Genomic DNA, 18,699 nt, shown 5'->3' on the forward strand with positions numbered 1-18,699 from the left:
CCAGGACATATTTTTCATCTTTTTTACAGTAAGTTTGTTCAAAGGACGCATATACTAATAAATCGAATATTACTATTCTGGGCATATTATTATATTACAAAAATATGGGTGGGTGGCTTGCAAGTTCGAATGTTCATCGTACGAGAAATTTCTTTGGCAATCTATTGTAGGTTTAGAATTTAGATGTTGTGCGTTTTCAAATTAGTCATATGAAATGTGACATTATGGACGAGACGCCGTAAAGAAAATCGATACGTAAAAATTTTAAATTGTGTTCATGGGCGTTCGGAATGCTAAGAAGACTTCATCACAAAAGATACTTTTCTTTACCCCTTTTTTATTCAGGAAACTTTGCCAAAAGGAATTTATTGTTTAGTTTCTTATTTATCGAACTGAAATATAATGATTCAATTTTAATGGAATTTAGTGGGCGTTGAAATATGGAATAATTTACATGCTGATAAATATATTTTTTTTTTAGAAAATTACCCTCATTTTCATCATACTAACAATTGCAATCGGTAAGTTCGAAATTATCACAAGAATTCACAATATTCATATTAGATAAAATATCAAAATTCTAAATATCTTTATTATTTGTACAGGTGGAATCCAGAAATCCACGGGTGAAATATGTAAGTATAAATCAATTTTCTACAACATCGGGGTAAATAAATTCTACAATGTTTATCAAGGGTTTTTCAGTATTTCTTTTAATTGAATATTTTAAAAAAAATTTGTAGGTTATAGGTTTTAAACAAGAATATATCTAATCTTACACCCATGAATTAATTGTTGATTTGAACAAGTTAATTGTTGATTAAAAATCAATGCAACCTTCAAATAAATATTTCACCATTTCATATCCTTTAAAGTGAATTGCACTGCAACATGGTCTCCTTGGAGTGCTTGTTTCCTCGATGAAGTGAATGGATATATGTGGAAGGTAAATTTTAATATTTGAGTAAGTTTATTCAGAAAAATATGCGATCACTACAATATATGAATTTTATAATTATTATCATATTCAAAATTCCGTTTACATATAATATATTTTGACGAAAATATAAAAACAAATGAAAATTTCAGAACTATCTAAATAAAACACATATCTGTTCGCATACCACCACTATATCCACAAAGAATTCATGCAGCTTAAATCAAATTGTGGGGTTTCAGTGGAGACCGACTGCAACGACGCTGCGGAACGTTAGGTCGATGATCTCCAAAGAAATGTGATCCTAAAATTAAAAGATTAAGAGTACGACTGCTTTTTGCCAACTAACATTTTCCACGGTCTTTGTCATTACCTTAGGTTGTTTCAGAACATTACTTATAGAATTTAAAGGATAGTTTTAAATTTGTTCAAAATCTAATCCAGTGTTCTTCCTTCATTGTGTTCGATATCATGTACTTTTGGTTCTCTGAATACATTGAGAAATCTACCTTTTAGGGATAAATTTTGAATTATATCTATAAAAATTGGCAGTACGCTTTACTAATGTCGAATCAGCATGACATGGATTGTAGTTACAAGCTAAACTGGGCTAGCACCGAATATACATATATTTAATTGAATTAAAATAAAACGATATAAAACTTAAGAGGGCATAAACCTAACATTAAAAAAATTTTTTTTTATTGAAGGATCGCATGGTAACGCTGTCTCCCGGAACTCAAGATGGATTAACTTGCAATAATTATGTAAACGAAATTCAATCAGATATCTGCACATCGGACGATGAAACCTTAACCAAATTCATCAATGCTGGTAAGTACACAGGCAATCAATATATAATGCTAAACACTTCAAGGTCCTTAGAGGCTTCCGTTGAAACTTATCAATTATTTTTCTCTTCTCTGTCATTTTAGTCACTATAAAAAAAAGCCTTGAGTTGAAATTTCTTAAGTTTTCAAGAGATTCAAAATCGTGTACTAAAATAATTTTCATGGCAACGATCAGTAATATAATTTAGCTGAAGAGGAAAAAGTACGATAAAAATAGAACTAGAAATCCAATTCTTCTGAGACGTAAGTCTGTATCAATCAACTGCATTTTATTGAATGGATCTATGCGGGTCAAGATATGAATATTGCTAACAGGTTTACACTGTTATACAGATTGCCCCGATGATGGTTGGTTCCGATGTGGCAACGGTCGATGTATTCAGGCCGATTTAACATGTAACGGGGATGACGATTGCGGAGATGCATCCGATGAATATCCATTGTACAAAGCGCAAAATTGCTCAAACTTCGTAAGAATTTTTTTAGCATGAGTCAATGTAAGGATTTTAAATTACTATAACGTCAAATTCAAAATATTTTTAGGGCACCTTCATTTGTGGTATTCCCGTAACCACTACTACCAGTAATACACCGCCAAAATCAGATCGTTACTTTCTTGGAATACCAGGAATCGAAAAGTTTTCAGCTGGTTATGACATTCTGACAGGTATATATATAAATATATAAACTAAGTGATTGGTCCATAACAGTTTTTGTTAACCTGAAGTATTATTGATATTTTAAATTTTAATCTTTTTCTAAAAATCTACTGATTCAAAAAGGGAATTTAAATTTAGTTTCAATGCACGTGATACGTTCTCATACGAGTCTTTTCTTGGAAGCCTTCCGTTTGTGACGTACGTACACACGTAAAATATTGTCCAAAATCGGAAAACAACAATTATTGTTCAGTCAAAAATCTACCAAATCTAAACTCGGGAACTTCATTTAGCTAGCTCGAAAGTACTGATCAATAACAAAATGACAAGTAATTTCCGAAAATTGATCGTACATTGCAGGTAGTGCGTCCGTTTTTGGTAACATATACCAAATCCATTAACTTTTTAAAGATTAAAATGCTCACGAAATTTTTAATATATAAAAATTTGTTTTATGTCATTCTTAATTCATTTTTCTATACATTGACCAAATTACTGTAATCTTTGGTAAATATTCAAATATTGTGTATTATGGAGTGTCTAAATAGTGGGCCCTTTTTACATCTTTTACATATTGAATAAAATTCAATAGGCAAGTTTCGTGGAAGTGTGCTGTCTATGATGCCATACGGTTCATGTAGGCGTGTTCTCAAATCTGGGGAGTCTGATTATTACTACAGGTTGCCAAGTAACGTCAATTCGTTGTTGCAACATTTTAGTGTGGTGGAGTTGCCTGGTTCCGTAAGTTTTATTTTATGTAAAATATCAAAACTTCACAAAGTTTTTTTCATAAATACATTTTAATCGCGCAATTGCTACAAATGTGTAGATGAGTGGACCATTTTCCTAGATTAAAAAATCATATATCATTTAAAACGTGTACGATAGTTGTGCCCCATGCTGTTAGTAAGCCATAACTTTTAAATTTGATTGTGTTTTAATCTTTGGGTAGGTTAAAGTTAATTGCCATAAAGCCTCGTTGAGAAAAATCTAAACTTATTTCTGGCTAAACTTTATCAAAGACGAAGATGGATATTTCACCAAAAGGGCGAAATCCCACTTATCTAAAGTTTTGAGTACATAATTCGTCAAGCCAGAAAATTATATTTAAGCTACTTATCTCATATCAAACAGTATATTTTTGTAGTTGGCACAAAACGGAGCCGAATTGATCAACGCAACCAAAAAACTTTTAAAAGAAGATTCAAGCTTTGGAGGAATATTAAGTGACATTGATGGCAACGTTGGATATTCTCAATCTCAGAGATTTATGAGTTACGTTGTTGACAGTATTGAACAACAAAATAAATTCACAGTTGTTACTTCTGCGATGAAAGTCAAAATTTTCAGTGTGAGTTTCAATATTTGTAACCATATTCTATTCGAGCAAAATTAAACATACGTGTATAATTATCCACTCCTACTTCGAGACAAAAATGTTATTTTTATTAGTATTATCTCAAAAAATATAGATATAGATTTTCATTAGTTGTAGAAATGTAAACAGATAATTATTTACCAGAACCAGTAAATTATTGAACAGTATTCACGAGATTTTGAATGGCATAATAAATAGAATCCCAAAAATATCTATCAATCTATCACGGACATGTCTACTGTTTATAGTTACAGTATTGTCGCTCACCAATTAATTAGTCGCTAGGCTAATCTAAGGTGCTTATCTAAATAAATAAGGTAATCAAGTATGTTCACTTTCACACAGACGGGGTTTAGTATAGATTAGGTATCCAACAAACACATGCCCGACTAACACTCCATGAATAACTGGTATACTATCGCGAAGTTGGGGCACAAATAACACCTTCGAAGGCTGTGAAGAAACGAATGCCGCAAATACCGTTGAATTGTTCATAACTAATGAATACGCGTCATGTGATTGAATCAATCAAACGCATGATAAAATCACCAATAGTCCAACGAATTAGACTAAAGCGCCTGAAACGATGCCTACCACTACCGTAGGAATCGCAGCAATAGTAACGGCTATTTTATGACCATGTTTTGTCAACATTTTTTGTCAACCAATAATTGCTTCAGTAATCTTATCCGCGCGCAAAATTTTGAGTGTCGATATAATAAATCAAGCATCAACTATAATTTTGCAGGTAAAGCTCAAGGCGGCCAGACACTTAGAAACTACAAATTCCTTCATCGAACGTTTGTTCGATTTGCCTTCTGAAAATTTCAGTTATGAAAGATACATGTCGTTCATTAGAGATTTTGGAACTCATTATGTTTCCTCGGCTACGCTTGGTGGACAATATGTACAAACAAACGTATATAACAGGTAAAACAGCTAACTAACCAGAAAAATGCTGCTGGTCGTATAATTTTTCTTAAATCTGAGCAATGACATATTCTTTGTTAACCCAATAATTGTTAATCAAACAGATGTTGGTTGGAAGAATCTTACGAGTTTGAATACAGAAGCTCATCTTGGGCAACCGACCTTATTTTCTGCGACCGTGAAAACATGAGAACGAAAGTAAACCCAGCATACTCAGTGCCAGCAAAATGTCTTTCTACAAAAAATGGTGAGCTTCTCATATTGACTAGTAAATTCACCTATGCTTTGGGATAATGAAGAGTTACATGTGTTTTTGCAGTTACTATAAAACTACAAAATAGTGCAATTTTATGCGTTTTCAATATATTTTGTTTCTTGTAGATACTTGCTATCAATAAAATTTATTGTAGTTTATTTCCCATTGTATCATTTGTGATAATATGTTGTTGTTTTAGTAAACATCCTGACAAAAGTAGTGGATTCCGATGTAGAAGTGATTGGAGGCTCGGTATCCACTGCATCGAATCTAAAAACCATTTTGACTGGCGACACGTGGAATGCGTGGGTTGATACAGTGGCAGATTCTCCATCTCTCGTCCTTGATGACTTTACACTTGAACCCATTTCCAAGTAATTCTAGTTTGTATCATTGAAATAAAAATTTTACAATATTTTCAAGTTAAATTTCCCCCTTTTTCTTTTGGAAATGTCGAATCAATTAAAATAAACATTCTGATCAGTAAAATGGTCATTGGATAACAATAATGTGTTATACCACTCGTTAAATGAAAACACATGAAAAAATGAAGAATACCAATAAGATACAAAATACTTTATAGAGTTCTAAGAAAAAATAACTGTATATCCTTCAAGACTACTTTGTATTCTAATTTATAAAATATGTGGCGAAGGAAGTCATAGTGCACATGTCATATTTTCCTCTTAAAAGTGATTTTTTAGGATCCCATAAACATTTATGTTGATATAAAGACAATTACGATTTTTAGTTTGTTGGATATTCCTAATCCGATGATACCAGAAGAGAAACGTTTAAGCATCAAAGCATTTATGAAACAAGCAATCGATGCCTATTTGACTCCATACGATGCGTCGACTCAATGCGACGGGGTCGGATTTACTGAAAACTGTATCAATCAGTGCCGTTTTGATTTAACTGAGACACAGGTGGGTTATTTTTTTTCAAGTATACAAACCGAACTTGAAACTTAGATAGATAAGCTATATACCGTATATCAAATTCTAATTCGGCAGTCCAAAAATAGCAATAAATGTTTACTTGAAAATTTTTCGAAATGTGGATATTCTCGTGCACCCGATATACTCTTTTTTTAAACAAAACTAGGCTGTACATCTGTATAGAGGTGTAAAGTGTAAAAAAATAACTCATATGAATATTTAGGAAGTCGTTTTTGTTGTGGTATCAAGCTAATCTAATTTTAATATAAAAGGTCAGCAAGCCATCGGAACAATTTCGTTGTCATATGATCGTGATCCAATCAGTCAAAATCTCTTTGAGTAGATCTTCAGTACGTCATATGTTTTATGACAGACTTTTAGTTTCGTATTCTGCACGTTATGTTATCTCGATAAGCCGTACTTCATATCACTAGAGCCGAACTCAAGACAGGTTGATCATTAATCAAAAAAAATCACGGTTGTTACTTGGCAACAATGTGACGGCTGAAATTTAGTAGTTCGACTCGTTTATACTTATTAAGAAAAGTACTTCCTCCATGGAACCAAGTCAAATACGACGGTTATACTGCTGTTTTATGAATGTGAAAGGTTTCAAAAAATATTCCGGGTTTATTTACGATTACTATTGAATTCTATGTATTAAAACTTTGTTGTTTTATTTTGATTTCCGATTGGCGCTACTTGAAAAATGTAATAATTTCAAATTTAAAAGTATGTTCTTTATTCTCACTTCTGTACGAATTGTATTTGATACAAATAATAAAATATAATGTTAGGATCTTAATCAAACTCTGTTTAGAATAAAATCTTATCTTTATATTATCCATAACTTGTTTGGATGACCCGCCCTAACAATAAACAAACTGAAATACCGTATTCGAAAAATAAACAAATCGTTTAAAGTCAAAAGGTAAAATGCCCATATTCCATGTAGGCTATCATATAAATTCTGATTTTATTTACTCATCTTAAACTAATATACTATCAAAAAGTTGAGTTAAAATGTTAGGCATACTATTTGCTTATCTATTGGCAGTTGCAATAAAATAGAAAGATTCTTTTTAATATTCATTCAGATATTTATATAATCGTTTGTGTCAGTATAGTTAGAAAATATTTTTTCTTTCCGAGGCGCAGTCCTTACCAATTCATGGCAGCTACTGCCACGAACGAACCGATGGCAGCTCTTGTCGTGGTTATGGCCCTATTACCGGTATATTCACAAAGTCATGTACCAGATTTTAGTTTCTCATGCGGAATTATATCTACTCAAATCTGAAACCTAACCCCAAAGCCATCAAAACTGTATCCACAAGGAAAATGTTCCAACTTACCCAATATTTTTCTCCATCAGGGGCAACCCTGCTATTACAGCCGACCTGCCGTGGTTAGGCAGCAAAATTTTACCCGCCCTTGATTTTCAATTTGCTGCCGTGGCAACGGCAGCTCACCATTGGTTGTGGCAGCTAAAACGTCAGTCGCCATGGGTTTGGCCATAGCGGCCATGGTTTGGAAATCCCGACATGGTTTTGCGGCAGCTTTAGACGCCACAAAATACTTGAAACTGCACATGCTTTTCGGCCAGGTGAATTCACGATGCACTTAGGGCAAATAGGTTAGGCGTGCTCTAATAAAATTAGCATAAAAAGCAATTTTCAAAATAACTAAAAAACAAACCTACCTGTTCACATCTTAAACACACTTTTAATATATATATCACATATATTTATTCAGAACTACACGGTCAGATATTTGGCTGGAAAAGGATACTCGGATTACAAATGTCGATGTGCATGCACAGCTGAACCGGATTATGAAACTTGTGGTAAGTCGTTCAATTACAATTGGTTGAATAGAGAACAAACGCTATTAAAAATATTTTAGAAAAACAGAGTAATTTTCTTTCATGTTGCGGGACGATACATCCAGAAATTTTATTCATGGATTTGAATATACTGCCTGAATTCGTGCATAGGATTAGCAGAAAACACATATGATTCAATTCAGAACTCATTAAAAGTAATATTTAAATATTTTCATCACCTTATAGTTTACCGTGGTCATTAGAGATATATTATATTTCAGGAACCATCCGAGAATCAGCGAATCTACTAGTTTTGTTCTTCTGTCTCTTTGTGGTAATCAAAAGTAAGTACTTTTTACTTTTTTTTATTCATGTGCCGATAGGTGAGCACTCATCGCCGTATGGGAGGTAAAGTTTGGACTAAATCAGCTGGTCAAGAAAGAATACAAGAAACCTGTTTCATTTTTTCAATCCAACTAATTTAGTTTTCCTGAAATTCCCCATATTCAAAATTGCCCGTCCGGAAAATTGATACAAAACTAAACACTTTATTTTCTCTTTCAGATTCTTGGTGATATGGAGCAAAGTAATTTGATATTCGAAGTCAATTCTTCCTTTTAATTCTTAATATAAGCATTAGCTTTCTTTGCTATGCCTAAAGAAACAAAGCCTTATTTTTTATACTATTTTTTCGTCGCAATATGAAGTAGATTTTCGGCGATAATTATAGCTATAACATAAACACGTTTTAATATGAATTTTGCTCGCCACGACGTTGTTTAGTTCCATCTGCTAGAATTTAATATTTACTAGAATTTAATATCTACCTGTCTTACCACACGTCAACCAACATTTGGCGCATCTATCGCAGTGAATATTAGATAAATTTCGATAATTGTGTGTTTTACTCAGTTATGGTTCTTTTTGAAGCAACATTTTATAAATGGAAGTCGGGTAGATTGACTCTAGCTGGATAGCTTGTTCATAATTATCGAAATGTTGCTGAAAGCCTGCAAGAATTGTATTTTATTTTCATTGTTGTCTATATTTGCCACTGCTGAAAGCTGAAAGCGAAATGTAGGACATCGGTCCATTTTCTATACATGTCATATTATATTTGTTGGTTTTAGCTGGACGCACTTAAATATATTGTGTTGATAAACATTAGATAAGCATAACAGTTTGTCTAATTTTATTCAGTGTGAAAAAATAGAAACAATAGAAATCCCGGGTTAGGATAAATTACAAAGAAACTATCTGCGAGGAAGGAGCAAGTTCAACTATAAGAATGTCTCGCATCAGTATACCGATGCTCAGCAGACAGCTGGGATACCCTCCGCGATTCCGTATAGAAGCATTCATGGACTATAATTATAAGCCAACAAAAAAAAATTTCTCATGTTGCCTAAGATGTTTTAAGCGTTTTTAGCAAATTTAAGGGCGCTAAAAAATGCTAACTAATAGATGTCATCAGCTATAAATTACGTTTTACTGATTTTCCAGAATGGGAGGCCCCGGCATCATCGCGCTTGATAGACCAACAGTAGTCTGCAAGCATGGTGGCATCCCAACGACCTTGATAGCGAACTTCCACGTCGCTGATTTCTTGATGGAAGCGCTCCCCTTGCTCATCGCTCACATCACCTAGATTTTCTGTAAAACGAGCAAGATGGCTGTGCAAAATATGTAACTTGATGCTCATATTTGCACCCAGTTGACGGAGACTTGTGAGTAGTGTTTCAACAAGCTCTTTGTAGTTGGGCGCCTTCGTTTTCCCCAAAGACCTGGAAATTTCCTGCAAATATATTTGAAACAGTCGCCATCTTTCTCAAGTTTTATGTGAAGAAGAGGACACACAATTTTGGAACGCTCGACCAAAAGGGGGAGCCAGAACATTGAAAAACCCAGCAATCAACTCACTCCGCACAGGCCAATCTTTTTTTTATTCAATGCTTTGTTCTTGCCCTGCTGTCCCACAAATACAAGAAGCAGGGAAATTTGTGTAGCCACCTTGTGGCCAAAGGAGAAACCCAACCATGATCAAATCGACACATATGATCCATTGGTGCTGTCTGTATGAATTTTTTTCCAGTGCAAATTTGATTTCATCAAATTTTTCTTTGAGGGTTGTTGAATGGTCTAGGCCAGGGGTGGGCGAGCCCATTTATTCGGCACGCGAGCGAGGCCTCAGAAACGAGATCATTCTTCTTCAGATGAAAAGTTTCAAGATTCTGAATTATCCCATGAAACTCGGTATTCATTTATTCATTATATATCGTTTAATAACAATCTGTTATTTATTTAAACGCTTTTTGTTCTTTCATGACATATGGATACAAAGAAATATATTATGACGTAACAAATGAGTGAGCTCTCGAGAATTTTTTTCGAGAAGAGCGCATCATTCATTTGGCTACAATCTTATACGTAATATTGTTTGTCTGCCACCTTTTTTTCATTTCTGCTTGATTTATGAAGTTGTACAGCTCATGTTGGTTAGAGTTACTTGCTACCTTACTGTTATACATTGATCTCGAAAGAAATACGAGTGATTGTGGGGGATTGGGATGCCATTCCTGAATTTTTTTTGTCTCTTAAAAACTTCAACTGCATTACTCGCCATGTTTTCATCTACATATGCTTGTGAATCTCTGTTCTTAGTTATGAACTTTATTAAGTCTCGCAATAGGATTAGCTTGAAAGACGAAACCAATAGTACGTGTATTATTGTGAAAGTTACAAAGTATAAACCTGCTGAAAAATCTCAATCAGCGGTAATGCAGCTGCAGAAGTCGCACTGAATAAAATAAGAAAAGTGATCAAATCTATTTGTTGGACTGATATTTTCCCGAATAATGAAATCGTCTGTACATGTTTAAAAGGTTTAATATTGTGTATTTTTGCTTTGAACGTAGCTAGGCATTGTTTTTAATTTTGGCCGGCACGCGGAAGACTTTTGTCGTTAAATTTAGCCGATTTTGGCACGCGATCCGAAAAAGGTTGCCCACCCCTGGCCTAGACCCTAGAGCAGGGGTTCTCAACCTGGGGTTCGCGAACCCCCAGGGGTTCACGAGAAGATTTCCAGGGGTACTTGGATGGCAGTCGACTTTTTGTGTGTTGCTGTTTTTTAATATCCTTTATTACTACCAAATGAAAGTGCGTGTCCATTGAAACTAGGTTCCGATTTTCCCCGATCTTGCGTTGTTGTGATCGTGACGCAACAATGGGAAATTCACGGCTTTGTAGTCAAACTGTCAAATCTCTGAAGACAGCGTGCTGCGAGCATTGGAGAAAGTGATTATGCTCTTAGAAACTTGGGAGAGATTTCAAGAATTCATTAGTTAGGCGGAGGACAAGAGCAATAATAGCAACACGAAGATTTAATTTAGTTACATCTGGTCAATGAATTGTGGTTGCACAAAATTGTTAGTCAATAAATCACAACTTGTCTGATTACCGGGGGTTCGCGTTGATTGTTTCGTGACTCAGGGGGAACTTGACAGAAAAAAGATGGAAAACCCCTGCCCTAGAGGAACTGATTCAAATAGGTTGCCATTGTGAAAAAGAACAAATTTTAAACTTCTTTTGGAACTGTCTATAAAAAGGCGCCAATCTTGAGGAGCATACTGTTGGACACCAAGCTGCCGCAGCAGGTCGGCAACGTCGTTGCAATAGAAAATGAGAAGATAGAAGAATAAGCTAGAAGTTCAGAAGATTCTTTGGAAAGGTTGAGATCTCCAGTCAGATCATTAAGTTCTTCTTAAGAAATAAGCTGTGGTAGTGGAGAAGAATGAAAACCGACATATGAAACAGTGCCTTCACTACTATCAGTGGACAAAACGGAATTTTGGTCTTCTTATAAGCCAGGCAATTCCAATTCGGGCAAGATTCAAACACTGGAACAGGAATTCTATTGCAGTGAGGAATTAGCCTAATTGCAGATTTGAGATTTGGATAAACCAACGATTCCCTGTTCTTCCTATTGATTTGTGTTCGTGTTTACTGCACAGAAGAAGCATCAAGTCATCAAAATGATTTTTCGGTTCCCGCCAGACCATTGGAATACCAAAGCGGAGTGACCCTCTATCCTTCTTTTTGACTGTCGAAGATGCTCATTAAATTGCTTGCATACAATATACCTTAGCTTGAACAACCAGCTTTACTTTGAAGTAGGCAAGATAAGCACACTTCACGAATTTATTAATCCCTTCCCTGTTGGATTGCAATGTATATTCGTCGCAAATAGAGCAAAATACTTTTGAATTGTTTAATTAAACAATGTCGCCTAAAAGAAGATGTAGCCATGCTTAATTTTGTTCCAAAAATCTGCAATTCAAGCAAAACAATGCAGCTTCTTTATTTCCTGTCTGACTTAACAAAATATGCCACAATAACGCGAATTTTTTTTTACCTATTCGATAGCAAGAAATCTCTCCTACTTAGATTTTGCAGTTATTTTGAATAAAAAAAATGGTTTATTTATAAGTAAATGGATATCGGTTTTCATATTTTGTATATTTGAAAATCTCGTAATTCTCTTTTTTATAATTTTGTTTTTGATAAATGAAAATATAAGACATTCCCCGAAAATAAGCCATTGTTTTATTTTTCGAAAGAAAATTGAAATAAGACCCAATCTTATTTTCGGGGAAACACGGTATAACGCTAAAATGCACATAGAAATACTCCTAATTTTATAGTAAAAAGAGGATAAAATAGTAAATATTTCAACAATTTAACCTGATGAGAAAAAATTGGTATGATTTTTAGACTCAGCACCCCAAAATTAATCTAAATCATCTTAAAAACCTTGGGCACCAACAAATGTGTTGGTCAGTAATAGTTAATCAATGTGATTTACCCTCAATACGAAGAGTGCCAAAATTCAAATCGTAACACAAGAAAATCCAGTCCTACTGTGTTTCTGTATGTTTATACACTTTGATACCAATAAATCATACTTCAAACCTAAAATGAGTAAAACTGTTTGTTTAAATACAGGGTCTCTTAGTTGCTAATGGCACCATCTAATTTTTCGCAACTTGTTATATAACGCAAGATGCAGTTTAATAAAACGTCAAGGTTTGCGAATCTGCTGGGGGGCAATTCAATGGTACCAGTAGTATATATATGTCGAACACAACATGTTTTTGTTGTTGAGAACAATGGAAAACACAACATATTTTGTTGTGTAAATGTTGGTGCAAATTGTGGGATGTTGTTATGTAATATTGTTTCCGGTATCGGGGGATTAATCGCTTTGTTCTGTGCGTCAACCGTGTGTTAGTCATTAAGTTTATGGTTCTGCGTATGTTTACTGATCGACGTATGTCAGAAATTGCAGTTTGCGGGTGCAAATGTACGTGGGCTCAAATGTGCTGTCACCAATAAGAACTGATTGGTATGTAAATATGATTACTGACAATGTATAGTTTAGACTTTAGAGAATGTCCTTACCACGATATCATTAATTTTATATTATAATAATCATAATGAACGTTCGCTGTCAAGGTAATTTTGATAACAACTTGCCATTTTATTTTTGGTCCTCAGGCTCTTCGCGAAGTTTTGAATACCGTAAAAAAGTTGATATTTATAACGATGCCTGGCGTAAAGAAGGCGGTCTCTCTTTCATATGATAAAACGAAACATTTAATGCAATATATATGCAATGAAAGTAAGCTATTGTGACTAAATGAAAGTTATCATCTCAGTAGCCTATTGAACATAAATAAACCTGTGGAAAGTTTTGCTAAATCATCGTTCAACTCTGTTATATTGTTCTATTTTTGTCTCACTATTTTTAATACTTGCTCGGAAAATTGGCTCATCGGAAAAACCACGCCGTAGTTCAACTTAAAAACAATATGTGGTGTTACAATGAGCACAGGAAGTCCTGATGATTTATGTAAAAAGGAAAGTAAATTTTTTTAGAGGATGACACCATATTCAACATCTGATATTTCGAAAGCGTTTAGTCCAGTAGCTAAAGAAAAGAACATCGGTTTTCAAATGGGTATTAAATTTGACGCCACGAGTAACTCGATGTAGTACTTCCACGATCCGTTGACACCCGGACGAAAAAACAAATCTTACCTTTCTTACAATGTCTTTGTTTTTGGACACGCTCATGGACATAGCGATTGTTTCAATATTATGTTGTTGTTGTTCTTGTTATTCGTCATCATTATCATTAAAAATAGCTTCTCTCTTCGAATACTTGGACAATGGCTTTAAAATTTTCAGTGGTTAAAGATTGATTTTTTGCCAGAAGGCTATTACTTTCCTATTGTCTAAATTTCGTATGAAATCTGATATTTCGTCCAAAATTTCGCTGTATTATTTTATCCATGGGAACTCTGGCTGTCCAGTTAGATACTGTAAATTCTTGCTACGAGTAACTCGGAAATTTTTGGAGGGTACCGGTAGCGTCAAAGATAAGCATTGCTTCGCTCTGGTTAACGTGTACATATATTTGGAAATTGCTCTCTTGTTTCTGTTATTATGGTAGCCTTAGGACAGATATATTATTAAAATCTTCTCAATAATTTCAATCAGCGAAGTACAACTACATTGGTCTGGAACGGTTCCATTTTCCAGTGCATTCAAGTACAGAATTGAGTAAGCATCACCAAAATTACGTCCGATGTGCAATCAACAGGATCAAGTGAGTGTTTTTGTTTTAGTATATGTGCAAAAACAATGCTCTTTAATCACAGCCTAATATTACACATTCTCAACTTTGCTACGTTCCTGCGTAAAAATACCGGTAAGGGTAAGTTAAAGTTTTCGTTCGACCGTATCCTATCCGAGAAAACTTTACCGGTAGCGCACTCTCAATCCGAAGTGTGTTCTTATCAGCGATTTATCATTTTGCGTTTTTCATAATCGTTTCAGACGAAAAAATATTCAAGTCTTCTTGTGATACCATATCAACTTGTGTCTTTAAAAAATATTTTTTTTTTGCATACAGTTAGTGGTCAATTAAGACTAATTTTTTGTAATCTCTTTAACTTCAAAGTTTGTTAAAAGCGAATATATACATCTAAAAAGTGGAATGCTGTATTGAGTGCAATCCCCAAAATAAGTAGATTCAGAAGCAAGTACACCAAATACACTTGCATCATGCGGAATAATATTGAGACAAATCATATTTTTTATATTTTTAGAATCAAGTCTGATTGCAAGATGTGGATTTACTCTACTGATTAGTTACGTACACTGAAAACGTATGAAAACGAATAATAATTGAACCTGCGACAGTTTATTTGATGAATATAGTTTCTATCTTTGTGATGTTTTCAGTGGATAGAACGTTGCAGATTCCGTAATATTCTGCAAGTCCAAAATTTCCATCGTAAGATTTGCTGAAAGGCCCAATGCCGCGATTTTAGTAAAAAAAACGTATAATTCAAATCTCTATATCTTGCCAACGTCAAAAAACCCTGACAGAAAATTTTCTAGGATATATTGGTTCTGATTTTGCTGGGGTTGTTCATTAAATTCGATTTTGTCGAATAATCAATGTGCTCAAGTTTTTTTTTTTATGACATATGAACAACATTTGCCGGAGATTTTATTTTTAACTCGTACAATGTATCGAGGTCAGTCTCCTTTACTCCTGAGTCGGTGCGCATGGCCTTGCTTGCTCTTATAAAAACAAAAGATCAATGCTCCAATATATGGACACGAAAGCCAAAATGAAATAGCATCATAATCGTACAGTATCAGCAGACTGACGCATTTTTTTTAATTTTGGAATGAAAAAAACACAATCCATAGAGCCCACAAAAATTTTTTAAATTAATTAGAGTACAACGATCTTTAACCACTGCAAAATTCAAAGCAATTGGTTCCATAGATAGAGAAAAGCGACAAAAAGTGAAATTACACCAACAATAACATGAAAAAGAAAGCAATTATAGGTACATTTCGTGTCCAATAAAATGAAGTTCCCAAATTGAAATAAAAAACAATTCAAAACAAAGTTGCTGACGCGAAGCATTTCTCATAGGTATATATTATTTGGTCCTTCTGGCGTGGAAGTTTTGCAATATAATTAGATTCTTCATTTATTTTTTGATGAATACTGTTTTATGGATGTAAAAAATAAGAGAAGTGTGTTTTTGTTTATCAAAAATTTAAAAACTAATTTATTTTTCTCTAATTATAAGCTGTAATTTTTCGCTTGACTGCAAGATGAAGTTGGTGTAAAAACTCAAATATATATGTGCATATAGTTAAGAGTTAAAAATTTTGGAATGAATAATTCCATAAAGACCACACATAAAGTCTTTGAAACTAATCAAAGCAAAAGCAATTGGTCTTGTAGTTAATGAGAAACGCGATTTTTTTTCACAACAAAAAGAAGAATTCCAACTACAACAATAGCATAATAACAAAATGGATATCGGACAGGACAAAGGACACGTCCATTTCGCGTCCAATGAAGTGAAAATTTAAAAATTAAAATAAAAAACGATTCAAGTGAAAGTTTTTACACAAAGCGATAAGTATATACAACTTAGTCCTTTGGGCGTGGAAGTTTTATAGTGTGATTAGGTTCTTTATTTAATTTTTGATCAATAATGTTTTATGAATTTTGAAAATGTATTTTTATTTTCTTCAAAAGCTTTAAAAAGTAATTTATTTCTTTTATAGTAATGAACTGTAATTTTCCGCTTGTTTAGAAAATGAAGTTGGTGTAAAAACTAAGGTATATATTTGCTGATAGTTATAAGGAAAAGTCAAAATTTACCAATTTTTTATTGTCAGTGTAATCATTGATAAAATCTATAAATTTGTTGTATTTCGCTGATGGGATGGGACAGGCATAATTTCTATGGGATGGGAATGGGACAGAAAAATGTGTCCCATGGACAAGCCTGAATATCAGAGCTTGCTTGAAAGTCGAATCGTTTGCATAAAATACGCAGTAAGATCAAGACCGCGTTCTCCCTATATTCTCGCATGATAGCTAAAATTGATTGTTTGCATCTTTCCAAAGTATGTTTTATTTCTTTCTATTTTTTTTTTTTTGGTATACATCCAAATCATCATGCAGACAACTCGGTCTTTCTATACAGAAATATGCTAATACATAGAGCTCCTTTTCGTAGAAAATAACTCGTGCTATTGAGTCACTGCTTGTTGGAAGTTTGCTTTCATATTAAACTTATATAGCAATATTTACATATATCTATGGATATAACCTTCAAAATACTGTCGCAATCTCAGCAAAAATTACAACCGAATTCTAAAAGAATTGTACGAATGTTATATGAAAGCGTGCTGTGAATAATAAAAAACCCAAATTGGGTTGAGAGCATTGAAGGAATTCCTAAAAATAAAAGAAGGGCTTCTAGAAAACTCCTTACATCTTACTATAAATCTGAACTCGAAATGAAAATATTGGATCTTATAGGTTGATTCTCCAATCTCGGCCTCCTCTTGAACATTCCGAATGCTTGAGACTTTGATATGCAGAATATATTATGCGAAAAATAATATTCCAATGCGCAGATTTTTGATACCAATGCATAGATTTATTTACTCGAAAATAGGCCACATAGGTTCAACTCAAAATGTAGATTTTCCCCCACTGTCAATAGAAATGTAGTGATTGTTCAGATTCGCTATATAAATGTTTACTGAAGTTTTGCTGATGTCAACAACAAACAATAAAAATTTGAAACACCATCTAAATTCTAAGATGACCATTGAAGTTTCGAAAGGATTGTTCTTGTTCATGATTAAAGCAGTACGTGGAGCGTGGAACGAAAAAACTCCACCCACATTTCAGCTTAGTAGGAAATGAAATAATTGAAAGTAATGGCTACCTACGCTGCGTGAGTCATAACAACAGATATATAGTTATTATTTCAATACCTTATAAAGATTTGTAAAAATATTTATTTTTAAACTCGTACTTTTTGTCAGGCGTATACTAGAAATTAGTGAGATGAATTTTAAGGCATTCCACCAGGCAAGCTTGTTTCATATCTAGTGTTAGTCAAAATATAAGTATTCCAAAATTGATTTAGATATATTTGGGTGAAGGATTTGATAGGAGAAGCTGATATATATCGCAGCCGATATATATATATTTTCATTATTGGGGGGTTGTGTTTCGAAATTTAGAGGGTGGTAAATATTTTGCCAATAGCGATGAAACTATTTGAAACTTATAAAAATGTGTTATGTATATGACAGACCATCTACTCTACACTGATAAATATGCCATTTTCTGAATATTCAAAGACAATTTTACCGAAGTTAGGTATTGAAGTCTGGCATCACATCTGGGGAATGTAGGGAAATCACTAGGGTTGCCTATTTGGGAAGCTAAAGAACATAAACGAAAGCTGTCAATGATAAAAGCTAATCAAATAAATCATATCTTATTCACTTCTAATACGAGGAAGAACAATCTACTTGCGAGCATTGATATGAGGAATACAGTCATGTTTCGCTGACGTATAATACTCACATATACGTACTGACTTACGTGATATTGATGAAATCCAAATTTCAAAATGCAAGTAGTGTGGGTACATGTACTCGAAATGCTGATTGCATTTGCAAATTATCAAAAACAACAGTCGAACTATCGATTTCTTGTAAAATGTAAAAAAAAAAAAAAAATTTTAAAAACAAAATAAAATTTTCAAAATCAAAAATAAACCGAAATAAAATAAAAGAGTAATGAAAAATAAAAACAACTGTAAAAATACAAATCAAAAGACTAGACCGGAAAACACGACCTTTTTTTTTGTCAGCTGTTTTATATTGTAATTTTTTTTTAAACCGATGCGCAGCCTGTTGCATTTTATTTCTCGCTAAACCTCCAATAACAATCGTTTTTCAATTATTTTAACATACGTCGGTCAGTAAACATACGTTTTTTGAATTTAATTATGTCA

The 18,699-nt window shown here is 33.6% G+C and overlaps 1 protein-coding gene and 1 long non-coding RNA gene across 3 annotated transcripts in view; both read left to right on the forward strand.

Annotated features, from left to right (window-relative positions):
• The window catches only part of LOC120338032 (complement component C9-like), a 90,153-nt gene extending 79,699 nt beyond the window's left edge, over positions 1–10,454 (forward strand). Inside the window, exons 3-17 of the mRNA XM_078117072.1 lie at positions 482–521; positions 606–635; positions 876–946; positions 1,648–1,771; positions 2,122–2,258; positions 2,332–2,455; positions 3,040–3,188; positions 3,595–3,798; positions 4,574–4,755; positions 4,860–5,002; positions 5,211–5,385; positions 5,763–5,940; positions 7,708–7,798; positions 8,059–8,121; positions 8,342–10,454. Of these exons, the coding sequence (XP_077973198.1) occupies positions 482–521; positions 606–635; positions 876–946; positions 1,648–1,771; positions 2,122–2,258; positions 2,332–2,455; positions 3,040–3,188; positions 3,595–3,798; positions 4,574–4,755; positions 4,860–5,002; positions 5,211–5,385; positions 5,763–5,940; positions 7,708–7,798; positions 8,059–8,121; positions 8,342–8,352 (1,722 nt within the window). The 3' untranslated portion in view covers positions 8,353–10,454. The remainder of the gene's footprint in view (positions 1–481; positions 522–605; positions 636–875; positions 947–1,647; positions 1,772–2,121; positions 2,259–2,331; positions 2,456–3,039; positions 3,189–3,594; positions 3,799–4,573; positions 4,756–4,859; positions 5,003–5,210; positions 5,386–5,762; positions 5,941–7,707; positions 7,799–8,058; positions 8,122–8,341) is intronic.
• Positions 10,455–12,950: 2,496 nt separating this feature from the next.
• Positions 12,951–18,281, forward strand: LOC144428204 (uncharacterized). Of its 2 annotated transcripts, XR_013478204.1 has the most exons (4): positions 12,951–13,178; positions 13,331–13,454; positions 14,336–14,444; positions 14,947–18,281. It is a non-coding gene; the product is annotated as an uncharacterized LOC144428204 (long non-coding RNA). The 2 variants fall into 2 exon arrangements; XR_013478205.1 differs by lacking the exon at positions 13,331–13,454.
• The last annotated feature ends 418 nt before the right edge of the window (positions 18,282–18,699 follow it).

The sequence above is a fragment of the Styela clava genome, chromosome 10 (genome assembly GCF_964204865.1).
Source record: "Styela clava chromosome 10, kaStyClav1.hap1.2, whole genome shotgun sequence".
Lineage (NCBI taxonomy): Eukaryota > Metazoa > Chordata > Ascidiacea > Stolidobranchia > Styelidae > Styela > Styela clava.